General features: G+C 43.0%; 1 protein-coding gene across 4 annotated transcripts; it reads right to left on the bottom strand.

Moving 5' to 3' along the window:
- Nucleotides 1-480: 480 nt before the first annotated feature.
- On the bottom strand, nucleotides 481-26,738 carry LIMA1 (LIM domain and actin binding 1). 4 transcript variants are annotated; one of them, XM_080570752.1, is made up of 11 exons: nucleotides 26,611-26,738; nucleotides 23,067-23,202; nucleotides 20,397-20,442; nucleotides 17,925-18,383; nucleotides 12,519-12,627; nucleotides 11,472-11,632; nucleotides 9,087-9,194; nucleotides 6,944-7,001; nucleotides 6,098-6,213; nucleotides 3,045-3,178; nucleotides 481-2,652 (listed from the first exon to the last, which is right to left on the bottom strand). In XM_080570752.1, the coding sequence occupies exons 2-11, from the start codon at nucleotides 23,183-23,185 to the stop codon at nucleotides 1,653-1,655; spliced, it is 2,310 nt and encodes a 769-aa protein (XP_080426878.1). In that variant the 5' UTR covers nucleotides 23,186-23,202; nucleotides 26,611-26,738; the 3' UTR covers nucleotides 481-1,652. The 4 variants fall into 4 exon arrangements, with proteins under 4 accessions (XP_080426878.1, XP_080426880.1, XP_080426881.1 ...); XM_080570754.1 differs by lacking the exon at nucleotides 26,611-26,738 and adding an exon at nucleotides 26,323-26,469; XM_080570755.1 differs by lacking the exon at nucleotides 26,611-26,738 and adding an exon at nucleotides 23,690-23,815.
- Between the last annotated feature and the right edge of the window lie 1,203 nt (nucleotides 26,739-27,941).

Genomic DNA, 27,941 nt, shown 5'->3' with positions numbered 1-27,941 from the left:
ATTCCCCATGCCATAAACCACCACACACTGTCTTATGCTACTGCAGGTCACTTATGCATTTTTTCTAGATCTTAACCCCATCTATCCCAACCACAACCACCCCAGGCTTGAGATAAGACAACTGCAATACAAATAAGCTTCTAGGAAGGAAAAAACAAAAATTATTCTCAATTATCTTCAGCTACTATGCCTGAGAAACAGATGAAACCAGAAATGGAAATGTAAAATACCTGCATGTCCTTATTTCTTTTGCCCATCGTGTTCTAATCTCTCTTCCAGCCTTGCATCTGAGAGAGCAGTCTGCCCATCTGACATTCCACAAAAAAGTGGACCCACAGTGTCACCTAGTGGCACCAGAAAAATCACCCTCTGGTCTCCAGCTTCAAGTAAGAACACCAGTACTTTACCTATCATTCCCGCAGGTCCTTTTAAAATACTGCTTCTTTGCAAAATGAGCATGAATCCAGTCTTCAGACCTAATTTTTTATGTAAATGACCAAACTTTATTGAAGTTAGCAGGACTGTTAAGAAAGCAGGATATTTTACACCTCAAATATAGTTAGAGCTAATTCTCATGAGTACAGTACAAATAAAAGCGAATATAAAAGGACATCCTCCTTCCACCAGATTCCATTATTTGTAAAATAAATGCAGTCAAGTTTAAAAACATACTAAGCTTCAATGCTAGCAATCAGAAATTTTCACTGTTCATATGGTTTTATTCCAAAGATTTCATAATGCAGCAGAATTTCACAGCCACAATGAAAAGATTTATGGCAGTTTGATACAAGTAAATTTTCAGAATTGTCAAAAGGCCTTAAAATGTTATCTGCAGTTTTAAATGAATTATGATGAACGCTAAGAAAAAAAAGTCAAAACACACACTTCAGATGCATATGAAATGCAAAAATAATGCCCTGCAGGCTCCTGCAAAAATGTTGACTTGCCCTCAAAGAGTCAGTCAGCGCAGCTTCTGGATCAGCACTAAAATACATTTGTTCCAGCAGTGGGCACACCATTCCAGTTGCACAGAGAAAAATGGAGTAGTAGGTCTTGATCATTGGCAGTTTTGAGAAAGAAAGTCACGTTGCACTCAGTTCAAAATGCTTTAGTTGATGGATTCCGAGCAAAACCAAATGCTTTTGTTATCATAAAAAAACAGCTGTGCCCTTTACATGTATTAAAGTGCATTTAGTTACCAGTTTTAAAGCAGGTCAGAAAGTCCCTTTGAAATTGGTCCCTAAGCACTGCAGTCGCATTTGTAGTGGTAAAAGTAGTGTATTACAAAAAGCCTGCTCCACACCACCACTGAGAGCGCAGGGGCAGTCTGTAAGTCGTTAGCAAAACAGGTACCAGAGCTCAAAAAGGATAAGACAATAGGAGTACAGAAGAGCTCTGTTCCCATCCTGTGGACAGCCACTACCTGTTGATGCCATCCCACAGCCACAGATTCTCATTTCCATGCCCCTAAGTATCCTCTTTGCAGGCTCCCACAGTACTTTTCTGCTTGAGATAATTTGTACATCTGATTCCCTTAATGTCGATGTGCAGTATAGCATCACTTGCATGGAGGGCAGCTGTTTGTTAAAGCTAAAAACACCAATTTAAAGAGGCCCAGCACCTTGCAGCAAGTTTTTATGTAAAAGGCCAATTTATTCTTCATCATCATCATCTTCATAGTAACGGTTCCTTTTGATCTGTTCTTCCACAGAGAGGTCTTCCATATCTTCACCCTCCCAGAAACCAACGTCTTGGGATTTGCGATTCTGGTTCGGAGATGATTCCTTAGCTGTCAAGACACTGGAAAAGCTGGAATGTTTAGGAGAATTGGGTTCAAGGAATTCTTCATTTGGGGTTTGCTTCTCTTCCATACCGTGTTCTTCCTCATCTGTCTCTTCATTTGCCTGGCCATTTTCCACGAAGTTACGCTCTGCTGTTTTGATAACAGGCAATTCCTGCTCTTCCTCTGTATTTTTCTCTTCAGCATTCTGGATGTTCCTATTCTCCACCTTCTTTTCCTTTTGCTTTTTGTCCGCCACCTCTCTCTCTAGTTCCTCACCTCTTTTCAACGTGTCTCTCTCTGCCTTAGGAGAAGCTGAATTGTCTGTTTTATGGCCTTTAACAGATACTGTTCTAAACGAGGCTGCTACCGTAAAGGGACGACTTCTCTCCTTCAGCGAGGAAGATCTTCTCAACTTTTTGAGATCCAGATCCACATCTTCTAGCACATCTGGCTTGGAAATCTCTTCTTCTGGGGGCCACTTGGGTTTGAATACTTTGATGCCCTCATCCAGGGCACTCCCTTGAATACTTTGGTCAGACGGAGGTGGCCAGGCAATCCTGAGCTTTTTTGTTTCTGCTGGTCTCTCTTCTCTTTCAGGCAAAGCTGAGGCTTTGGCTTCCATACTTGCTGCCAGGACTCCTACTTTTGCAATTGGGGCATCCTCTACTCCTGGGTTTTGAGGACTGTCTGTTGCATTTACACCATGGAGAGTTTTCTCCGGGGATTCTTCACATTCAGTTTTGCTTGCCCATAATTCCTTGTGCTGTTTGTGTCCAAAGCCTTCATCATAATTGCCTTTGGCTTTGAAGAGCTGATTGAAGTGAGGCTTGCAGTAAATATTCCCACGCAGAGAAGCGTATGTCCCAAGACTGCTCAGAAAGACACAAAGTCAAATGTTAGCGTTCAGCCACTGCGGTGGGTGTATATTTCAGTTATGGTGCTGAACAGATTCAATTTCTTCCAACATGCTCAGAAAAGACGTTCTTACAGCTCTCATAGGTTGGTACAACCCTTTTTTCAGGAGCGGGACATTATGTCTTTCCCCCCAGCAAGTGACATTACGAGTAAAAAAAAATAGACTGCATCAAGTGCAGAGGCCGCTGGCAGAACTAGGACTGCACTACCACTCTCATGCTCCTGTTCAATTCTCCGCGCTGTAGTTGCCTTCACCTCAGCTAAGCCTGGACAACAACTTACTCAGCTTCTGAGAAGAGGAAAGCCCCACTTCCTAGAAGGCAGCCAAGCGGAGCAGTGTGTTTACCTGAGTTTACTGTTGCAATAGGAACAGCGGAAACAGCTGATGTGGAACACCTGCTGGTTGGCAAAGAGCCTTTCCATCGGGTACACAGTCTTCTGACACCCAACGCAGGTTTCCTTCGCTGGCAACTGAAACTTCTACGGGAAGAAGAGAAAGCTCGTTAGCTGGAAAATGAATCAACTGCTAGACTTGGCTTGGGTTCATGCGCAGCTTCCAGAGGGCTCAGAAAAGCTGCAGCATTTCTGCAGCTCAGTGCTAGAGTGGGTTCTGGGGGGCAATGCGTGAGTCAGGTATGGCAAGCCCACAGGGGTTGGTGTGGTTTGACAGCCAAGATTTTGCCCCGTTGCAAGCAGAGCAGTGGCTGAGAAGGAACAGTAAAAAATACTAGAACTCAGTTATAACTTTAAGCCAGTTCCCAGAAATCTGCCTGATCTATTTCTCCAACCTCATTTTTTCTTTATAGGAAAATGATGAAGAAATATTAGGGTAGATTACAGTCAGTATAAGATTTACCAAAATTAGGAAAGTTATCATAAAAAAATCTGAAATGACTTCAAAATAAATAGGTAGAGGGTGAAGAAAGAAAAGGAGCGGAACAGGCTGCCTCAGCAGTTTGAAATCCATTTTTGCTAAATGCTCTCTCCTTTTAGTGACGAGAAAATAGTCTCAGCACAGATGCAGACAGCAGGAAACGCTTCTGACTTCATTTGTAAGTAATTCCAGTTCTATAGCAAGGAAACCATACTCGGGTTTCAGCACAAACAGCCCTTAAACTCACCCAAGACTTAAAGTTGAGCAGGGCTTTGAGGTTAAACAGCTAAAAATGTTTATGTACTCACTAAGAGAATTTCCTGAGAATTTAGTGCAAGGGTAAACTTAAACGCTAAGGAGTCAAGTGTCGCTGCTGGGCTGTATGGGAACGGTTTCAGACTTTGTGTTCTGAAAGCATCAAGAAAACAAGTATGTTGTCCATGAAAAAGGTCACTTGATGCCATGCACTTCTTGGAAACTATTATGGTTGGCCAGCAGGAAAGACACCTTTAAAAAAAAAACAATTTGCAAATGAAAAATTGGCATTCTCAGGCTGCCCCTTGATTGTTACTGTTTTAGCATCAGGGTGGAAGTGCCTAGGCTCCATATCCATGGGTTTGCATAGACACTGATATCGTAGCTTGCCTTTGACAAAGAATTACCTGCTACAAACTTAGTAAAAACCTTTGAGGAAAACATGGCTAAAGAGAAAAAAAACAGGAAGGTCACAGGAAAACATTATTACAGCAATTTATTTATACCAGACAAGAAACAATGGTTAGGCAATGAAAGTTACAATATGCAAGGGACAGATTGCTGAAGACAGAGCCAGCTGAAGTCAGTTTGTCACAGCCATAAAATTTGCTGCCAATTTAATTCCAGTTCAACAGGTATGTCAATTTTTTAAGGCACTGCTTTAAGTAAGAGCAGATTAAAGTTCTAATTATGATGACAGCTTGACCAAAAAGAATTCAGAGCTCCTTTTGAAAAGAGACACAATCTCTAGGTGCCGCCAGAACTGCGTACAAACTCTGAATTTTGAGTTGCTAAATGAAATCTCAAAAATGGAGAGCATTTACCAATTCAAACAAAAATCTGGTCATCCACATTTGCCACAGGAAGCAAGGCAGCAACAATTTGTTTGTCCATCAAAAAGACTCTCCCCCGTAGCTCAGTTTTGCTTGCAACATTACATTACAGCGCCGGCATGTGCTTCTGCAATGCACGTCCCCATCTAAGAAGAGGAACTTACTTGTGTATCAATGAGCCCTGTGCCTGATGAGAGGTGTTTTGGGGTGTGAAGAGAAAGAAATTCCTTTCCAGGCATACTACAAATAGGAGCTACAGGAGGAAGGTGAGGTCCAGTAAATATAAAAAACTTGAGAGAAAGCTGAGAGTTGAGCTCACATTAGGAGGGAAGCAGAAGGCAGGAGTAGAGATTAGGAACCAAGAACAGGAAACAGAAGCTGGAAGAGACAAATAGGAACCTGACATGAATAAACAGCATCTGGGTTTCTATCTGAGCAGTGCAGCATCAAGAGCAGTAACAAGGTAGAGGACTAAAACCGTTATACTAATAGAAAGAGATTGTAGAGGACCAAAACACGTAGCTTGCACATATCTTGTGTGCTTTAACAGAACGAGATTACAAAACCGTCACAGACAGCAGACTAATTTTGCATACTGGCATTTATACTCCAGAACACTAGGAACCCGCAGCTCACTGGGCTCAGTGAGGTCAGCGCTGTTCCTCTCAAAGATGGGGAAAACAACAAAAGCCCAGTTGTTTCCTCAAGAGCGAGCCAGGAAGTCTGTGGCAGCCCAGGGAACAGGCATCCTACCTCCAGACAGCACACGTGACAGGCACGTACAGCATGATCAAAATGTTCAGAACTGCTGTTTGGGTGGCTCATAAGATCAGCAAATACATTCCTATCAAAGAAGTTCTCTATCTGCCTTATAGTCCTTGCTAACGAAAATTTTACATTAAAGACTTGTTGTTAGGAACTCCAGACTTGATCTTTGGAGGGTCACTCACCACTCACCCTTATTATTAAGTTCCTACCAACTGCAGTTGCTCGGGGAACAGCTGGAAGAGGAGGGTGGAGAGTCAGGTCCCAGCCTTCTGAAGGCTCTGGGCTTCAGGATCAGGACCTCAAGGCCGCTCTGTAGGAGCTCTGACTTGACAAGAGGCACAGACAAACCCTGGCAGGATCCGAATCCTGACTTCCCTGCTCAACCCCCTTTTCCCACACTGAAGAAAAAAACTGCCCCTACTGCAGGGCCACACCACTTCAGCAGGGGCAAGGGAGCTCCCAGCAAGCAACTCCAACTTCACCTCTGAAGAAAAACTGACAGTTTGGAGGTGCTTCTCCAACCAGAACTCAAGTTCCCTCATGAACAGCCACATCAGATATTGACAGCTACTGCCAGACCCTTTGTTACATTAAGGCTTTGTAGTATTAAATAGAGAAGAAAGTTGGTTTTAACCATTGCCAGTGTTGCAGAATAAATAGCTCCTTTACCTTCACTGCTTTTGGCAGAGATGCATCTGCCTGGCCAAGTGATTTGGAACCAAGGTTTTGCTGTTTTGTGCCGACAGGTTTCTGAACTTCTGTCTCGCTCTCCAGGTTTTGTCCAACTAAGGGAGCAGAGCAGGAAGAAAAGAATTATAATGACTGTAAACCCATGGCAAGTTTATGCTGATAAAACCAAACAGCAATCCTACCAACTAAGGGCTGAAACTTTCATTTGCTGCTAAACCATTAGATCTAGATCAAGCAAATTTATTTAAAAACGATCAATCTATTCCTCCCACGTACCAGAAAACCTAAGTTGATACATAAAGAAGACTAATACATGGACAACATCTAACTCCAAGGAAGGACTCGTCATTTCTGCAAAGTGCTCGTGCGTGGACTTGAATTCGGGTGTAAAGCTAATGCAGCACAAGAACATGCTCGAGTACTTTACTGAATAGGAACTTGTCTACCTCCGGTCAACATCAAAGATATTTGGTGACCATCCTGCATTAATTAGCATATCCAGCCTACTGACGGGTCTGGGAGTTGCCAGAGCTATTAGTTTAAGTCTAGCTGGGGAGGCAGCTACACCTAAATATGTTCAGTCAGAGCAAACAAGTTACAGATGTCTTAGAACTACAATTGCAAGTGAACTTCTAAGCCTGAAAGAAATTTTTATGCAGCTGAGCTAAGCACAGGACACACTTTTAGTGTGAGACAGGCTTTTATAGGGTCAAATTCATCATTTGAAAGAGTGATCTCAAGTATCCTACACACTACTGGGCAGAGTTGGTGCTTTTCCTCATCCATGCGCTCTACTCTTGGTGAGGTGGGAAGACGAGTGCTTACCATTGCCATCCTCTGAAAGGCTGGAGTGGAAAGACGAGCTGTTTTCACCCACGGAAACCTGCAAGAAAATATTAGGCAATGAATACCGTGACCTTCAGAAGGCTGAATAACAACATCCCAAGTAACACGCAGACAATTCGACAGTGTAAGCACCATGACAGGAAGAGACCAGCCACACTAAGGTGCACGTGAAGCTACTTTTGTTTTGTAAGGCACACGACAGCGGCCAGCTGACTGCCAGTGGTGTTCCGTCCTTGCTACAAGGCAGCCACCCTCACACACTTACAGCTGCTGCAACATGCGGATCACCTGCTGCAGTATTCACACAAACATTGGGGTTTTGTTTCCCCAGGCACCTGCAGCTTGTACATCTTTCTCTGTTAGTTATTAAAAAGCCCTGTTGATTTTGTTGAGGTACCTCCTAGGTTTTCTTACTGAGAAATCCCTTGCCATCAAGCAAGACACATTTAGTGCAAACCTCATGGCTCCCTCCAACATTTGACGTATCTATGACTTTTAAGCATTCAGCAAAACAGTGCTTTTGGAAAAAAAAAACTTCAAAATGCATTTTTTTTTTTTTATAAGAGTTGGTTATAAACCGGTTTCAGATACCAAGCTTTTTATAAATAAAGCTCTTGATGTAGAGTTGTTAAACTTGGCACTATTGCTATGACATCGAATAGTTATAAGTAGGTGAGAAACTGAAACACTGTAACAAGATTAAATGTAGATCATCGTTAATTCACTTTAATGATTGAACAGTCCATTGCACGCAACTGTTTGCAAATTAATGAGTTAATGGATGAAGCAATTGATATAAATTAACATACGTTCTACTGAACAAATCACTACCACTAGTATACTGGGAAGTGCATCGGTGTTTTCTGTGGCTGAGTCACACATGTCTGGTTACTAAATCTTTCATGGATTCAGTATAAAAATGATAGAGGTTAGCAAGTTTCTTTTGCTGCCTTTTCACCAGAAGACTCCTGTCTCTGGCATTTTTTAATAGGAGTTTTAATTAGACTTCCCAACTTGATGATGTCATTTCAAATGAACAATCCTCCCTCTCAAACAATGTTCTGTTCAGGCTCTTTATCGCACCTGGAATCCTCAACAAGCAACTTCGCAATTACTGCTGAATACAAGAGATTTTATTCAAATCTTCCATCCAACAGCAGGGAAGTATTCGGATTTCACAAGTGCTCTTTTAATTAACTCACCTTTTAGCAAAAGCAGTCTCGACCAGTTAAACATGAAGCTGCTCAGCTGTCAGCGAGGAACAGCTGAAAGCAACCGTTTGGCCCCCTGCCCAAGGAAGGCTGGAAAGCTCTAAAAGCCCTCCTGGCATTAGGCTGCCACGTGTTCAGCATGGCTTGAATACACAGTACCCCAATTATTATTCAGCCACTTTTATCCTGTCTGCTACCCCCAGTTTAGTATACAAATGCTTGAGCATGCTTTATTATCTCTGTATTCACGGAGTAATTTAGCCTCTATTTGCAGCTGAAGCTCAAAAACAGGAGCAAACCCAAACTGTAGTTCACAGTTACCTTAACCAAAATTTAGTCACTAAATGCAGAAGAAATGGTGACAAAGTCCCTTTACGTGTGTCACACAAAGCTTTTCATACTTTCATTTATTTAAAAAACAATCAAATACCTAGTTGTGAATCATTATTTTTATGGTTGGCAACATGACACAGAAAAATTTTGGTGACTTCACTGTAATCAAATGTTAAGGGCAGAGTCAAAATGGAAGACAACCTAAAACCAGAGATTTCAACTCTAGTCAGCTGCTGAAGCCCCTAAAAAAGAATACATAAGCATGATATTCAAGGATTCTGCCACACTACAGACACGTCATCATCGAGAAGACAGGGGAAAACTCCAGGAAAATTGGTAAGATTTGTCTCTAGTTACTCTACAACTGCTTAAGAAGTCTTTCACTGAGACCTGCTATCTTATAATTCATATAATATAATCTGGACAAAAACGAAAAAGGAATTCTGCAGTGTGTAAATAGTACCTGCTGCTCAGGTTCAATTTCTAGATGGCATGGGGAACAAGTATCTCAGATGACCCTCTTCAACTTGTTCCACTTACAGTGAAGTCCTTGACCTTCACCAGCATGAGCATCTTACCTTCTCCCCATCCTGATAGGAAATGGAGTCCTCAAAACTTGGTGGCATATTCTCCTTCTGCTCAGATTTGTAATTCTTGAGTTCACTTTCACTGGCTTGAATCTCATTCTATAGAATAAAGCACTTGAAAGTTGACAGGTTCTTTTCTCCTAGGAAAGCACTTCCTATATTTCTTTCCTTTTTTTTTTTTTTTTTGGAAAACTGATTTCCTAGCATATACATTGATAACTAAAGGAAGGAACATAAAAATCTATACACACTTGCTAAGTGATGCATTTTAATGAGGAAGAAAGATGGGGCTGTAGAATTTTACTCTATGAAGGTAATGGCAGCCCTTTTCCTTGCTTCCACATTTCCATTTGAAATCAGCTCTTTTGTTTTCCCCTGCTCACTCCACATTTTCCCTTCCTAGATATGTTAATTTTTCACTTGAAGTGCTAAATATTTCAAGACAAGCATCATCTAAAGCACCGTGTAATTAATATAATTCAACATAAAAGCAAATCCTACCCTTGTTTCTGTACTAGTCAAAAAATACTGTTATTTACCAAGATCTCTGTACTTTATGAACTGTCTTAAGATTTACACAAAAGAATCTTTCAGACTTTAAAAAACAAATCCAGTGAAGTCTTGTGTTTCATTGCCACAGGATTCAAGATAATTGGAGAAAGACTCGTGCCATTCACAAGGCATTTTCTCTCTAACATGAAAGAGAAATAGCCAACTGCCAGCACCAGCAGCGTACTGGATTCTGTAAACCAATCGTGTCTAATAGGTATGTAATTAAGTGTTGCTGTTTTAATACATAGATCTCTAAATATGTTTTTCCTCATCTCTGTCCCCTTTCTGTATTGCTTGCAATGCTATAGAAATAAATTGCTTCTCACCCTCACTCTAACCAACTGTAAAAACAACTACCAGTTTTAATCCAGATCTAATTAGTCTACAATGCCCTCAAAACAGTTGCTCCCAAGACAGATTATGTCCTTTCTTTGCAGCACTTTTTCAGAGGAGGGAAGTACAAATAGCACACTACCATATCAAAGACCCATAGTTCCCTTGGCAGCACAGAAGGAAAACATCCAAGAGTTACGGTTTACTGGAAGTACTGCAAACAGCCTCGTCAGCATCTTACCTGCTGCCCTAATTGATAGGGCAAGCCAAAAATCAAGAGATTCTGCCAAATGGGACCTAAGAGCATGACACTGGACCGACTCTCAAACTGATAGCACTGGAGATTTGCAAATTATGGTCTCAAGAAACATCTATGGTAAATCTCTTGACATTAGGACATAATTTAGTGGATCAGCTACCACTCCAAGCCACAAACTGGAAAAGATGATCTAGCAAACTGAATGCAGGTGAGAAACAGGACTTGGAAATCAGCAGTTTGCAGTTAATGACATTTGTTGCACTGGATGCAATTACTTTCCACTCCTTCCATGAAGTTTACTTGACTTTCCTCCCAAGGGCTGGAGAATTAAGCCCATGCTGCACATGAAATTCAAAAATCATTTCAGCTGGGTAGAGATTTTAGCATCATTATAAAGACATGTGCATGCATTCTTCTAAACCCTAGGAACAACATTTTTGGCTTTTACTTCCAGTGCAAGTTTCCTAACTTAAAAAAGGTCTCTCCCATTACAATTTATTAGTATGGTTAACAAAAGGCATACTTAAACAGTAAAAGTTCCCATCATTAAGCAAAAGCATGAGACAGTTCCAGCAAATGTAGTTAAGCACATTTAACTTTCTTTTATTAAAAGCTTAGATTCTTGCAGTCTCTTCAGCTGCAGTAGTTTACTATGATTCAATTCGTTGCTCACTTCCTGTTCAAATATCTGCACAACCGACGTAGGTTAACTCACTGCAAGGCCAGCTGGAATGAGATAATGGGTGAGAAGACCTGAAGGAAGGTGAAAACAAAAGGGAGAACAACTGCCTGGTGATCTCAAGGCTGCAGGCCAAGAAATCTAGGTTCTGTGCACTGCAGGACACTGAAAGTTGCTCCTATTACTGTGCCTCAGCTTCCCCTAGCTTACAGCGAATGCACATTACAGATTATTTTTTTTAAATAAAAAAAAAACCACAGCTACAGACAGGCAGAAAGAAAAAGTTCAGCTGTGTTTCAGAGGCACCTCAGTCAGGGTACCAGCAATTAATTCCCTTGAAAACTTTCAAGATCATTGCAGCAAGATGCAAGTATTTATTTCTCCCTGCAGTCTGTAGAGGCTCTTCATCAGAAATGAATCCTACAAGCACGGAGGTCTTTTCAAAACAAGATGGCATTATCTTCAAATGGCCTGGTTGCCCTAAGATCTTCTTTCTAGCCTCAGGCTGGGGCAAAAAATCACTTCTGCACAAGCCAAAGCTGAACAGACTTACCGTGGTAACAAGGCCTGTGGAACTGCCCTGCTTGGACACAGCTGCCTGATATTTCGCCAGCCTATCCTTTATCGATGTTTCTGATAAGCGGGGCATCTCCAGGCTTTTCTTGGGCTCTGCCCTATCTGGGCTGAGTGCAGGACTGGTATCTACAAGATGCCCTGGAAAAGAATTACATGAATAAAGAGTAACTTTTGTGAACACCAACAGACTTGTGTGCAAAAACGTTTATTAATCCATCCCTTCACCAGTCCCAAGAGCACAGAAATTCCAGGTCTCAGGAACATAGAAATGCTTCAGAGGCTTACGTTCTACATCTCATAATTTATCCAGCTGGTTTCAGAAACAATACATCCACCTGTCAAATTCCAGCCAGGGGAATCAGAAGCAAGCAGTATGAACCCTGAAGATTATTTTAGTGTTACTGTCAAATGACAGCAGCTGCTACAGTGGCTAAATGGAAACGAGGTTCATTCCTGTAGTGGAACAGTTATCAAAGTCTTTTGTGGAGGACATGAGAAGTGAAAAAGGAAGTTTCACCTGCCACTTCCACCTTCTCTGTGAAAATAAGTTATCACATGACACGCTGAAGATGAGGACCACAACAGCAAACATGAAATAATTCAGTTTAGCCTCACTCATCTTGGCAAGATCTTTTGTAGCATCTGGACAAGGTGTAGGAGGGACAAGAATTAAAGCAACAGGAAAGACGATGTATTGTCTTGTCTGTTCTCCACTTAGTTTCTAAAATAGATCAACTATTAAAAAGTAGTCATAGGATTGTCCTAGAATTAAGACACAGGAAAAAACGTGTTCCATTCCTTAACTTGCTAGTTATCCCCATGCCTCGGTTTCCTGTGCTTAAGGAGTTAAGGGTTTAACATTCACAGCAAGACTCAGTTCATTAAATGCGATGATCGCGTGGACCTTACAGATGGAAGATGGCTGCACTTCTATTTCTGAAAGGCAAAAATTATTTCCATTGTGTTGTATAAAGTAGTTTTTAATTTTATAAGCTGGAGAAAAAGCCAATCGGGTATTACTGACCTGATGTACTGTGGCTCCTCTCTCCTTGGCCAACATCAAGGTCTTCCGAAGAGAAGCTGTTTTCAGAAATCCTCCTACTGACTGCTGTCTTCCTCTGGTCTCTAGGGACCTGGCAGAGACAAAACCCACCTATCAGCTGCCTGGACAAACAAAGATTGTTGCATTTAATCCTTTAAGATGCACAGGTGTCACTAGCAAATCTGCTTTACTAGAATAAACAACTCTAGCAGGTGACATCTTATTTAACCAATATAAAGTTTGAATACAGAATACATGACCCTCCGTCACCTGGAAAACATTTTTGTGAAGAGGTTTGTGGGTGCCCTTTGACAAGCTATATTTGTTGAAAAATCAGAACCACACACCAGATTTTTAGGCATTTATGGCTGCAAGTACAAAACTTCAGTCTAGATTTTTGCAGCTCATACAATTTCTTTTGAAGTCAATGTTCAAGGTAATTTTATGAAGATTTAAAATCAGAAAGAAGTACGAAAGGAGTATGCTATCAAAAATTTGCACTGAATTTCAGGAACAGAAAGGAGAAAAAAATACTATTGTAATAAAAGTTATCTAGATCTACTTGTTTTGGTTTGGATAGCTCATGCATTTGGTACCAAATAATTCCCTGATTAGGTCTGATAAGGCTGAAGCTTAAGCAGCAGAGTGCTAGAGATAAATATTCTCAGATATCCAGGATAATCACTACTTGCGAGGCTGGACAGTTTTGTAGCTACCACAGAAGTGCTCTGGCTGGCTCAATCAGATTTAATACATGTGTGTTGAGACCGACTCCCCAAAATCTAGTGCTCAATAAAAGAAATTGTGAAAAAGCAGCTTTGCCAAATGCTCGTGAAATGCAGATTTTAATTGGACTTCATCAAGATATTTTGACTTGCAGCCACGGAAGACATCCTAGAAAATAAAGCGATAGATCTTTGTTCGCTCCCTCCCGCGGAAGAGTTAAATCACAGAGCCAGTTGGAAATTGTAATTGAGGCTAACGCAAGGAAAAAGGCAGGTTTGGCAAGATGCTCCAACCACACATCCCTGCCTCCCCACCCCCTTCCAACAAGTTTCTTATTTGCTGGTCACCAAACTGAAGGAAATTCCAAAGTTTTATTTTAACAGAACCGCGCTGTAAGATAATCACTGTGAAAAATCAGGCTGCTTTGGCATACAGAACAGCAACTTTACCAGGAAAGGAAAACGCAGCTGGAAAGCCTCTATTTCCATTAGCATGGGAAATATTTTTTATTTCTGTGGTTTAAGACTTTGGTAACTTTTCTTACTGGAAAACAGCTTAGCTATGACAAGTCTTTTCCTTCCATTATTGAGTGTGTTGATAGGTTCAGTTTGGGAGTGTCTGCACGCTTGTAAGAACTTGCAGATTCCTCATTCTGTGCAAACTACCCTTAGATGATTCTTATTAAGCCTATGTCCGCTTTCATGTCACCTCGAGTCTGAAGTTCTTACAACTCAGAAATTTGTCATTAAAGGGTCTAGCTTTTGACTAGTATATGGGAAAGATCATTATTGGCAGCATATATCTGAAGACAACATCCTGTGAGGACACAGGAGAAAAAATGTTTCTTAGGCCGTTTGAAACCCCAAACTACTTCATCACTGCCCTACTGAATTCAAAGAAGCTGGGTTTCTTTTTTTTTTTTTCTAATCTTTTTCTAACATGGCACCACATACATTTTCTTGCACATAGCAAGACTGACATCTACAAAAGGAACAAAAAAGCTTGCAGTACAGACACATGAGAAGTTTAACTGGTCAGCAGCATGCATAAGGGAGAATTCACTACTAGGGAACAAAGGTCAAGAAATTTAGATTCCGTGTCTGGCATTCCAAGACTCCAGAAACTATCAGCATCTTTCTGGAGAAAAAAGGCAGCTAGAAACCCAGACTGGAAACTTGTTCAAGTTGCCCCCTCTCATTCTCCTTTCTTTCAGAATCTCATTTCAATTTATTTTCATTGTGGTTTTCCTTCAGTAATATGCAGAACTGCCCTCATGTTGAGAGGGTAAAGAAAGCTCTATTATTACTGAAATTAATTATTAAACAAATTAAACCTCTACATAGGAAGTGGCAAAGGGCCTGCATGCTGCCAAACAATTTTGACAAGGATTCATCAGTCTGTTGCCACCAGCAGAAGTTCTGGATCAGCTGTTAGCATCTCATCTAGGCACATAAAATCAACTTTTTCTTCCAAGCAATAAAAATTCAGATTTCACCAGCACTTAAGGATTCCTCAGAAAGAGCCTTGTCTGTGACTGTATTACCTTCATCTAACTTGAAGGCTGCATGAGTTCTGACTTGAGAACGAGCAGCTTTCCCCCCATTTTATCACCATGCTGCAGAATCCAGTGCAGCAGGAAGTGTTCAATTATCAGAGGCAGCCATCTCACGACCAGCTAGGCAGACTGAGTTATTGTCAGCTGAATCACCTCCAGTCCTGCCCGCTCCTCCCCTGTCCCCTCCGATACCTAGGGAGGTTACAGCATCACCTGAAGAACTTTTCTGAATAACACGGTTAGCCTGTCTTGAGATTAAAAATCCCAAACACCAACATACAAAAGCTTTAGGTAGAGTTCAGAGATATTTCTGTGCAAGACTTAGTACTAAAACCTGCAAATACCAAGCCACAGCTGTGTAGATTTTATATCAACAGTCTTACATTGTGGAAGAAAAAAAAAAGCACAGAGTACTAGGAAAAAATATTTACCGAAGATGAGGGACTTTCTCCATTAGCACCAATAGACTGACCACAAGTAATTAGGACGATTAGGGTTCACGGGAGGTAACACCTTTAGCCTGAAGGAATCCCCAACTCCCAGCCTTACGCTTATGGCACTCAGTTCTCTTTTCAGTCCTGGCTGGGCCACTATTCCAGTGCCACAGCTTCTGCTCCTTGCAAAATGAAATAAAATATTCCTCGTGTCTGGAAAGCCCCAAGGTTCTAAGACAAAAGAGGCGAGCGCAGAGGTACCACAAACAGAGTTAACAGCATTTCGCCTAGGGCACAAGGAGTTGTTGGGCAAAAGACCAAATAAAAGTTACACCTATTTCATTATAAATAACTGTGTCAAATGTGACCCTGTACATTGGGCTAGATCCACAAGACACAGTAAGTTTTTGCCTTAAAGGAAAAAGCACAAAGCAACTTAGAGACAGCTTTTTAAAGAAGTATTGTAGATCTGCTTGTTCTTTCCTTTCCTCTGATTAACCTTGTGTATGTTTTTGCTATCACTTACTGGAAGAATTCTTTGAAATTGATAAAAGACCTCATGTTCAGCCTTTGCTTAGTGCTGAACCAATCTAGACTGATATTCCTGCTTTTGGTTCAGACCATTGTCCCAAGAAGCATTTTTATTGCATCTTCATGGAAGAAAAATAGCTGGCTTCTATTTAAATTGCAGAAGATGGAGCAAGATCTGAACAAACAGATGAAGAAACTAAGAGGGTTTTGCTTATAGTTCTGACCATCAGAATAGGTTTGTTTAGAGTGTGAGATGGGGTCAGGAAATCCAGGCTCTAATCTGGATTCTTGCCATGGACTTACCCAGCAACCAGGCAAGTTATTTTATCTTTACTGCCATGACGTTATAGCAGTGTTGCTGCTTAGCTTATACAGATGTTTTCTCAGGAAAGCTCTGGCAGTGCTTATACCACAAGGCTGAAGTAAATACTAAGGAGAATTACCGTCTCTCAGGTGAAGCCTTGCTTGCGCTTAAATCAGGGGTTTATCATCGGACAGAGTTCAGGAAAAGCATAAATGGAAGATGCAATTGCAAAGCTTGCAGTTAAACTTGTACCACATCACTTCCTACCTTATTGAAGAAGGTCTGTGTTGCCACAGTGCCTAACGACCTTCACTGTACAGGACTAGGTGACATCATCCTCCAATCCTCAGATAAAATCCCACAACCAGAAACCTTACAGTGGGGTGTTCTAATCACAAAGACACCCCCCCCAACACAAACTTCAGAGCGCTTCATGCCTTTTCCCTTCCAAAATTAAAAAGTAACCAGATTAACTTGGAATAGGAACAGAATTTGAACCTAACCTGAATAGTTTCATATTTAGCGCATGATATTTACTGTCTTCAGTTGGTTTTCAACCACATTCGAATGACTAAGCTTCACAGAAATTTCAGTTCCAGATTCAATCAGCTCCAAAACAATTTATTCCCCAGGCTATGATAAAGTTACTTCAAGTCCAGCTGCAAAATGGTACTTTCCTGCAGAATCCTGGCTGACTAATCCTACAGCAAGAGTTCAGAGAAGTGCTATCAAGTGATCACCCTCTTCAGCCCAACCTTTCGATAGCTGTGATAGTATGGGCAGTTCTTACATAAGGACAAAGACTACAAAATCTAAGTTGCAAAATTACTATACACAGACCTAAAATTCACTTTAACACAGAGCTGCTCCCCTGAAGCCCTTAGCTGATAGATATTTTTAAAAATTTTGTACTAAATATATTTGTTTTACTCGGTACTGCAAGAAAACCACCCGCAGTAAAACAAAGCCAGAAGTAAAGGAAAATATGAGAAAACTGGAAAATCCACCAGCATCAAGGCCTCAGGACTATGTTGCAAGTCACTGGCATATGCAACTCATTTTCTAGTTAAGCAATTCTCCCCCGGGACACGCAGTCTGCAGTCCACATGCAGGATCAGATTTCATGAGCAGTTGTAGGAAAATGCAAGCCCTGTGCATTTGCAAGTCAAAACTAGTGAAGGCAGGAGCTCATCTGGCTATCTTTGCTTATTTTTTCCTGGTGAGGAGTTTTTGATAAGAAACATTTGTTAAGAGACAAGGATGAGAGAACAGCAAGGAAAAGATGGGAGCATTTCACAGTACTTTTAGATAGACACATTTATACACACCTATACGCCTGTACGTGTGACACACATCCAGACACGTATAAAGCTCCTAACTCTGGCAAGTATTTCCATCTCAGCTGCCCGAGACCGCTGAGCTCATTTCAAACAGTTACTTTCTCTTTTATATATAAACTATTTATGTTTTGCACAATTTGTTTACATAATTCACCTTAATCCTCAGGAGATAAACACTCCCTGGTTGTTTAAAAGAAGAAAAACAGTAAATTCCAGACTTGTTTTTCCCCATCTTAAACTGTAAACCTCTATCAAAAGCAAATTCATCTTACGTCTGCAATAAGCAGTCACAAATACTGACAAATCCAAGCTCTCTACAGGTTTTGTGTAGCTCGAATAAGTTAGTAACAGCAGCTACGCTATGTTTCACCTAAAACAATGAATACAATTACTTGCAGAGTCAATAGCTCTGAGCCACTCCCTCCAGGGACTTTTCCTGGTGCCCGGGAGGCAGCCGAGTTTTAGTTTCTCTTAGGATTTGGAAGGACAGATCCTTACCTTGGTCTGAGCCGCTTCACCTTTTTCAAACATCATCTTCAGCTTGTTCAGCGGAACGCTGTACTTCTCTATCTTCCCCGAGGAGTCGGTGTTTTCACTAGCTTCAGGCTTTTCCGCTTCTCTGGGCTCTCTCAGACAGTTTTCCATTTTACCACTCTCCACTGAGTGGCTTTTAGACTTTTCGCTGTCAACGCCGGGACCCGGCAGCTGGCCAGCGGTGCCAGAAGAGGCCTGGGCGGGAGATGCGGTGCCGGCTGCTGGGCTTTGCTCCGGGTCTGAGCAAGAAGCAGGGCTGGTCCCGACTCCAAGCCCGGAGCTTGCGACCTTGTGCCCAACCTCAGCACAGCTGCTTCGGAGCGTTTCCTTCCGAGACTCCGTTCCCAGCACTGGATTCTCCCACTTCTTCTTCAGCACGCTCAGATTCCCCCTTTTAAAATGAGGGGGAAGATTTTCTGTGCTCTGCAAAGAACAAGAAGTTAATTCCAGTTATATGCCTGATGAAGCACTAAAACACTTCCTTTCTATGCGAAAGGAAGTTAAAGGCTCAGCACTGAGCTCTGCTCTCGGCTTTTTCAGACAGCTGTGAATAGTTACAACTGTGCCACATGGAGAAAGCATCCAGGATAGGAAAGGAAGGAGGGGGGAGAAAAGTCAGGAGCTAAAGCAGGAAGTGAGCAAACAGGATGGCCTTATAAGGAAAAAGGGAGTCAAGGTCTAATGACTTAAATGACACAAAAGGCTTCAATCCACACATGGAGGAAAAGGCACCCAAATCCACGCTGCAAGGGTCTCTAGTCCTGGAACAAGCAAGCAACAGAAAACACAGCCACATGAGAGATGGGTGCTGTGCCAGGCATTGCAGTGTCTTCCAGCTGGTTCAGAAGACAGTAACTAGAAGGTCTTCCAAAAAGCTACTGATTAGCTCGCAGAAACCACTGCTTTGTTGGTCTTTTGCATTTCTGCTATCAGTTAACCAAAGCCTTTTACTTACAAGAGATCCCTCTTCAGTATTTTATACCACTCAGTGTAAGGCTTAAGCTAAGTACTGACAAGAAATTTCTTCTTGCTCCCGTTCACGAACACCAGACTGCTTGCTGGAACTCTTCTGTATCGCTCGACACATCCACACAGCCCCCAAGTGCTGCCTCACCATCGTGAGTTAGATGGTACTATGTGGAGCAGTAATACTGCTCCCATCCAAATGCTTTCCAGACTAGTTTTACTTACACGTAGTCACCTCTCCCCACAGTAACAGACCAGCCCACCTTTGATTCATTCAAATCCAATACCTGCCAGCATTGCATTTTTGCTGTCTCTCCCTTACGGAGAGTGCTCTGTAACAAACTCATTGCAAGTGGAACAGGTCTGCAAGGCTTACAGGAATTAATCGGGATTAGCGGCTATATTAGGATTTAAGTCTCTCACCCTATTACTCTTCTGGTCACATTTTGAACACTGCTTTGCAAATTAACTTGAATCCACCTAGGCTTCAAAAAGATCAGCTTGCTTGCTGACTGTATTTAGAAGAAAGTACTAAAGTTGTAAGGCAAATGTTGTAATAGACATACTCAAAAGCGCACAGCAGGTTTCCACCTCTGCATGTGCGACATATTGCTATGACGTCCTGGCATTCTTTATAACACAAGTCATTCTTGCTTGGGACTCGCCTGTCCCTGATCATAAAAGCAGTGAAGAAAACTTAAGACTGGAGAGTAACTTTTAGAACACTTATTTTATCACACTTGTATTCCAAACAGAAGAATGACTCCTCAAGCATTAAAGAGCTCAAAAAAGTATGCTCTAGCAAAGACTTTCCTATATATCCTGTAAATGTTGTTGGTCTTTCAAAAGGAAAATTAAAGGATCTGCTTATAAAAACAGACCTAAGTCTTACTGCCTGGCCTTCCACCAGGGTGACCCCAGAACAGTGAGTGCAATGTAGTTCACAGGGGATGCAAGGATCTAAACAGAGCCAAAAAGGATGGCTTTCCCTCATTCGGGGACATTTTGAACTTTGCAAATCACTTCCCAGAAGATCCCCCTTAACAGATTCTATAGTTATCAAAGAGGTGCGTGTTAGATTTCAGAGAGGCTGGCAGTTTCTTTTAAGCAGACTTTTTAAATTTAGTTAAGAAAGGAAGAGGTACCACATAACTGCCTACAGCTAAGAACAAAGAGGTTGTGGTTAGAAATGAAGACTGACAGCCAACTCGTTCTGCCTTTTGCTTAAGAGTGAATTGGTGATTCAATATATAGCTTTGGGCAAGTCACTTGATTTTCTTTCCTTTCATTCACACTGGGAAAGGGAAGGGGAATGGGTCAAAGACAGCCACTGTGTCTAAGCTAAGTTTTCTGTAGGACACATAGCAACAGCTTTGATATTCCCAAAATAAACTATCACAGCAACGTTTCATGTAGGTGATCCATTTTTCATGCAGAGTGTTGCTTATTGCCTAGGAAACAAATACTTACACTTCTTTTTTTCTCAGCAGTGGCTTCCTCAGCTGCCTTCTGATACCTTTGAGAAAGAGGACGGAGAAAAAACACACACAGTTTTTAACTAGGACACGGAATGCTCATGAAGACAGCTGAGATTTCATTTCCACCTAGGATTCTGTGCACTTACCAGACCTATCAAATAAAACCAAAGGCTGGAAAAATAGTAGCAAATACTATCTGAACAATGCACAGTGGTAGTCACATTTTACATTCAGCTCACAATAACAACCTGCGTTGATAATTTTCATTAGCTAAGCACTCTCATTCTCAAATATAGACAGTTTACCTTGGAATAGCTGTATTGTTTCTCCCACCCAGCTGTCTGCTGTGCCCCTTTGCAGGAATAACTCAGCTATTTATACAGCAGCTGCTGAACCGTAACAAATTACAGCTTGGCATACGCAGAGAATCTACATAAGTGCCAGTTTATCTTACTATGCTGGGTTGTAAACTGCACCAATTCAGCAGTTGCTTCAGGAGCAGCTGAACTATCCCAGCAGTGGAAACAGCAATCACAGTCCTCTGAAGATAAGCCTCCCTGGATCATGAATCAAAGTCCTTTAAGAAGCTATAGAAAACTCCCAGCAATCTGCACGCTACACACAGCAATCTGCGCTCCACTCCACAGCTAGGAGCACACAGACCACACCGATCAGCCCAAGGTGACTGCAGTTTGCTTTTGAAATGCCCAAATTAATCAGATAAGACAAATTTTGCCATTTGTAACTAGAGCTCTGCTTTTTTTGAAGAGCAGAATCATGACTCAACATGTTTCTGTCTTTCTTATCTGTGGAATTCTACTTTTGATACGACTGTGAATATGTTACAGGCCATAAACAAGGCACTAATGTTATAATAGTCGTCAGCTTCAGACCTTAAATAATTGCTGGTATCAAACCAAGAACTAATGTATTATCAGGGGCTTGGTTCCTTTTAAGAAGGAAAAGAAAAATACTTATGTGCAAATAAATACCTGTTCTGCAACTCATTTCTCTTAGTGATTTTTTTTCCTGTTTTGAAAGGTGTGCTCCCACGTAAATTTCTTCTCTTGTTATGCTGGAGAGTGGACAAATTGCACCCTTGCTTATTTCTGCTCAACAAGCTGAATTTTCTGTACAGACTGAAAGCTGCTACAGGATTGTAGGTGGCTCTCTTAAATCAATACAGATGTATTAACCTGTATCTTTTATACTACACAGCTTCCATAATTTGGATGAGACATGCTGAGAAAGTAAGTTTATGGTGGAAGAGAGATCAACACTGGAAGAATCAACAGAGACATGGCGATGAAAGTCCAGTACCACAGTGGAAAACATAAACAAGAATTGAAGAGTTCCAGGCAGCGCTCACGGTAAGTCAGCCCACCACAGTGCACCGTTTAAGTCTCTGCCTCTTGCAAATTTGCATTTCTCTGACCTGGCAAAACTGATTACCTAGACACCATGGGAATTTTAAAAACTATTTTCACATACAAATATTTAGGTATCAGCAATTTAGAAAGATTATGCTCCTCACTGTTAGTGACAGAGTTGGCAAAGCCAGTAAAGTAAGTAGGACTGTGTTTTTGCAAGGAACTGACACTGCTTATGTAGAGGGGCTCCACTTGATTAAGGAATAGCAGTTTGGATTACTTCCCGTAAGCCCTTTCCAAAGGATTATCAACATTTAGCAAGATGACCAGGTTCTGTAATCAAGTTTCAATGAGTGAATAAATCACCTTAACAAGCGTGGTCAAAGCAAGCAGCTTCTCCCTAGGACAGAGTACTTGAAGAGTAATAGCTATGTTTGTGTAAAGTCCACATCACAATTATCTTTCCTCTATAGCCTCCATAAAGTTTTCACTCTCAAGATTTAAATAAAACCTTGGTGCACTGTTAATGCAGTAGTCTAGCCGACTGGGCTGCCCCTCTCCCATTGAAAATTCAGGCTCTAGTCTAGCTATTTCCTTAAGGAAATGCTTGATTTTCCCAAAAACAAGTAGGCTAGTGCCGCTCAGCTTTCCCAGCATATTACTTTATGATCTGATTGCAATCTATCATGCATCTCTCAGAGAAAAGGGATGGGTAGCATTCCTTTTCTAAACCAGTATTGTGAGACAGCTGGAAGTGACATCTGTGAAGAACGTAGCTACTGTTATATTCTCTTAAAGAGCTCTTCCTAGAGGGTTACATCCATCACCAGCAGTTGACAGAACTACAAATTCTAACTGGTCTCCAGTTAACCGATAACACATTGATGCTACTTTTTAAAGTACCGGCCAGGAAATGCCACGTTAAGAGAGAAGCCGATGTAGCTCGTGACTAAGCTGTAAAAGCCCATTTCTGATGGAGTAAAAGTCTTATCAGCAATAGCTGCCTGCACGCCAATACTCGGCCCTCAAAACCAAATTGTAACTCGACAGAGAACGCTGTACTTTCTGACAGCAGAAAGAAGAGGTTATAATTCTGATTGCTGAAACAATATAACATCAGCAGCTAAACAAAGCTTTGCACAGTACATATTAAGCCAGAACTTTAAATGCCTCCAGAGTGACACTATTTTTCAGAAGCAAAGCAACTGTCAGTGAAGCAGTACTGTTAAGGTTCCAGCTGCCAACCCGCCCCCCCCCCCCCAGATTGCGTTCAGAAGCCTCACAGCACTTACCTGGAGAACCTCTCCAAAAGAGCTGATGACTTATTCCTGTTGACCAGAGAAAGCTCTTTTGCAGTGATTTTCAAAGACTGTGAAGTCCATTGTCTTCTGTTAAATGGGGAAGGCTCCATCTTATCACCATGAACACCTACGCAGGAAGAAAGTACAGTGCCAGTCAATACAGAGCAGAAAAGTAGTTTCACAGCGCGATTTGATATTAAGTCACTGCTCAGGAACCTAACATACTAGTGCCACCAAGTCCCGATCATTCAGGATCTTGTCCTTCAACTGACTAAAAAAAACGGCATCAGATTAAACTTATAATTTCCTCTGCAGATGCTATTGAGATGGGGCCCTTGATAAAACACTAGCCACAATAAAAGGGGCGAGAGATAAGCTGTAAACCAGAACACGAGTAAGAAGCAAGCTGTGATTGAAAAGGATGCTAACGTGAAGCTCTGTATTTCTTTTACACACGTGCACGCAGACAGGCTCCAGGAAGCCCTAGTGTGCCCTCTCTTGTTCTGCTTTCTGAACCAAATGTGCTGGCATTTATGTAAGAAGGCTTGAGTTATGAAACCTAAGAGGATGTAATTCCTATGCAAACATTTTTCATTCACCCTGGCAGCATTCACTCTTAACGCAGCAGCCGTTTCCTCCGTGAGCTGAAGTTAAGTCTTGTGTTCATGCAGGCAGCTGTAAACCTCACGTTGCAATAGTTACCAGTTACCTAAAGGAATACTTCTGACTGCCCTGTCTTGCTGTAAACCAGAAGAGATTTTATACCGCTTTTCAGTACAGAAGCCAACAAGACAGTATCAGATTTTTACTTTTACTTAGTTTTCTTTTGTGGAGGAGGAAAGGAGGGGAGATTAATTTAAAGAGTTCCTTGATAAGACAAAAATAAAGCTTGTGGGGCAACGCCTTTCCTTTTTTCCTCTTTTCTTTTATCCCTAGTCTCATGTCACACAATGCCTGCAGCAAGTGCACTGACTGATCCTACAACGCTAACATCGGGCAGGCTGATCTCATTCTCATTTTTTCCACCAGTTTCTTTAACTGATTTGCCCCGTTAGGTTACAGGATTCGAGAAGTCTGAGTACAGGTTTGCTCGACCACTAGGCGCACTTGAAGTAACACCTTAAGAGAACTTGATATAAACAGTCAGATGTAGGGAAGACCCTACATCTACATGTTTCTGAAATCCTCAGAGGCATGTAATGCAATTCCTCATAAGCGACAGACTTGGGATGCTGTAACACCTCAGTCCAAAGGAATTCAGCTGCAGCAAGCAGAGTCTGACTGATCTTGTGAGAATTTGGATCGGAGGAACCTGATTTCCAGTTCTGAGAGGGGAACACCGGGTCCACGAGGTGCCCGCTTGTTGCTGGAACCATAGGAACCTCTCCAGTGCTGCACCCTGCTGCTGCGTAGAGATAAAACAGGCAGCAGATGAGCATGTTGCTGCCTTGGTGGATGTAGTCAGGAAGAATGGGACTTTCTCTAACATTCCTTAATTCACCTGACGTAACAGAGGCAATGACACACCACGCCAACACATGTTTTTTCAAGATCATCATTTAGATGGTGCTTTCAGATATGCAGGTTGAACTCTCATGGCAAACAAGACAAGTTACACCAAAATTGTTGGGGTGTTGAAACACTGAAACTGCTTATCAACGTTATGGTTGCAGCTGCAGCTTACTGCAGCTTCAGACTCATTCCCAACTGAGGCAGTCTCTAAAATGAATCCATTGCCCCTTTCAACCAGGGAGAGAAACTCAGACTGAAGAGTTACTTTTTGAAATTTATAGTTTGCAGAAAACAGTTTGCGTCACTAAATTACCCTCTTCTGTTAACCTGAGAAGTTTTGTCCAGACTAAACTAGAAAAAGGATGCTATTCTCCAGGCTTAGAATAGTTACCAGTGTCTGCCAACTGCACAAACGATCATCCACAAAGAAAAAGGATCTAATTAGACTATGAGGAGCACTCGACTTTCCCACTTTTAAACAAGCATACTTTACGTACAAATAAATATGCATTTCTGGGATTACATGATGCAGTCACTACAATCGAGCGCAGTAGCAAACACTTAGCATAAAGATTTAACAAAGCCACAGAACATGTGTGGAGATTGTAGTTAAAATTTACTCCTGAGAAAGATAATCTGTTAAAAAGGAAAAAACTAATCCAATTCAGCTGTGTAATACTACGGTTTAAACTTTTGTTTTATGATTACTCTTGAGACAAAGAAGAGATCATCTGAAGGCCCACTTTGCTGTTTCAATTGCCTTTCTCTCCACTGAGTCAGTTTTGCACAGGAAACAGTAGCAGGGCACTCATTAGAAGCCTCCCCGAGCAGAGATAACAGGTTGCTGATTGACGTGCACCTTACACGGAAGGACAGCTTCAGTAAAATATTGAGAAAACACAATCTAGTTAAATTGTGCAGAAAATACTCCTGATTTCGATGCCTAAGCATTCCACTGAAGCACTCACTGTTTATGGATACATTTTTCCACCCTGTTGTGTCATTGTTTGGTTTCTTATTGTTCAGCTTTCCATTTTCTCCATTACAGCCACAGGTGCATTAAGACAATTAGGACCGTTTTGGCAAAACCCCTTCCTAGAGGCAGCAGCTACTGTTGGGTCATTCAAACGGTAAGCTAAGAAGCACATTTGGAGGCTCAGACACAATTCACGACAAAAAGCAGAATGCCAAGATGCCCCGAAACCCGCGCTCACGCATTTTTAATGCCATTCCACATTCTTAGCCCTTTCCTGCACGCTTACGGCTTCAACTCACTTAAGCTTTTTTGTGCTTCTTTTGCTGCTCGCTCTGCATACTTTTCCCAGGCCATTCCAGGAAATAGCCCTTTACTGTATGTATTAAATTTTAAACAAGCTCACGAGCACGGTGCAGGTTACATTTAGAACGGCACGGAGTCCAAAGGGGATAGAGAAGGGGAAAAGGAACCTGCAAGGCAGCAGGGAAGGAAAGGACCACGACTTATCCACCGTAACGCACCCGACCCGGCTCTGCTAACCCTACCTAGAAGCCTCGCAGGATAAAACCCCATAAAGCAGGATAAAACCCCATGAAGTCCTTCAAGAAGAACCGCCGGTTAACGAAGGCCCCAGAGGGGCTCCTTACAGGTGGCTGCAGCGCAGGGCACCTGCCCAAGCAGCTCGCGGGCTGCTCCCCAGCAGCACGACCCCGCTGCCTCCCGCCCCAGCCGGTACCGAGCCGGCCCTGCCCTGCTCACCGGCAGCCCCGGGAGGGGCAGCCCGGAGGGGTGCAATAACGGGCACCGGGCACCAGCACAGCCCCTCGCAGCTCGCTCCCCACCGCCGGGCTCCGGAACAGAACGGGGGATCCCGGTCCCGGTCCCTGGTCCCGGTCCCGGTCCCGGTCCCCAGTCCCTGGTCCCGGTCCCCCGTCCCGGTCCTGGTCCCCCGTCCCGGTCCCGGTCCTGGACCCAGTCCCCGATCCCAGGCCTGGGTCCCGGTCCCGCGTCCGTCCCCGTCCCGGTCCCGGTCCCCCCCTCTCGCACCTGTCGCAACGGCAGCACCGACTGCGCCCCCCCCGCCCGCGGCGGCACCGGGCAGCCGCTTGGCCACGCCCCCCGGCCACGCCCCCGGCCACGCCCCCACACCGGGGCACACCCCCCGGCACGCTCGGCCGGGGTCTTCCCCGGCGCATGCGCAGCTCCCCGCCATGGGGGGCTTCCGTGCGCTTGCGCCTTGGTGCCTTTTACGAGGGGGTGCGGGGGGGACGCGAGCTCGGTCCCTCATGGCCTCTTATGGTCCCTTTACGGCCCCTCACGGCCCCCTCACGGTCCCTCATGGTCCATCATCATAGAATCATAGAACATCCCAAGTTGGAAGGGACCCATAAGGATTATCGAGTTCAACTCTTCACGGTCCCCTCATGGGTCACCTCATGGTCTCCTCATAGCCCCTCCTGGTCTCATGGCCCCTCATGGCCCCCTCATGGCTCCTTGTGGTCCCCTCATGGCCCCTCATGGTCTTTTATGGGTTCCCTCATGGGTCTTCATGGTCCTCTCATGGCCCCTCGTGGTTCCCCATGGTCCCCCCATGGCCTCTCATAGTTTTCTCATGGCTCCTTGTGGTCCCTCATGGCCCCTCATGGATCCTCAGGGTCCTTCATGGCCCCTCACAGTCCCCTCGTGTCTCCCTCACTGTCCCCTCATGTCTCCCTCATGGTCACCCTATGGTCCCTCATGGCCCCTCACGGTCCCATCATGGTCCCCTCATGGCCCGGCTGCTCTCCACACAGAGTTCTGCTGGCAGCGGGTGCACGCAGCCCCCAGTTACTCAAAGTTGGCTCGCAGCCCCCAGCCTCCCCCTCAGCCCACTGAGTGAGGGTGGAACCAAGGTCTCGGAGCTGTGGCTGGTTGTGTCCTTCCGACATGCCCCGATCTTGATGGCTTGCAGGTCCCTGAGAAGGGCTAGGCCATAAGAATAAAGCTGTGTGCTGTGAGGAAGGCGTGCCCCTGCTAGGTGTTGGGGCCCCCCCGCAGCCTGGGTTTGTTTAAAAACAAAAAATGAGGTTTTCGGCAGCCAAACTAGATAACCTGCATTCTTGAGATACTGGAAAGTTTGTGTGTCTTCATTAGCATGACACGAGTGCTCGCTCTGCAGCCATACCACGGCTCCTCAAGATGTTTATCTGAGCAACGTACTTTGAGGAATAGCTGTAGGTGCTTTTCTTCTCTCGTTTCCTTGTTGTTCTCCGTAACATGTAAAGTACCAGATTCCTGAGGTAAAAAATAATGTAATTAGTGCTATAACCCAGCCTCACCACCGCTGCCGTTAATTGGACCAGGAGTTTAATGTGGCCTTTATCGTAGCTGAAGCTCGC

The sequence above is a fragment of the Anser brachyrhynchus genome, assembly GCF_964034855.1.
Source record: "Anser brachyrhynchus genome assembly, chromosome: 29".
Classification (NCBI taxonomy): Eukaryota; Metazoa; Chordata; class Aves; order Anseriformes; family Anatidae; genus Anser; species Anser brachyrhynchus.
This window is presented reverse-complemented; position numbering and strand designations above follow the sequence as displayed.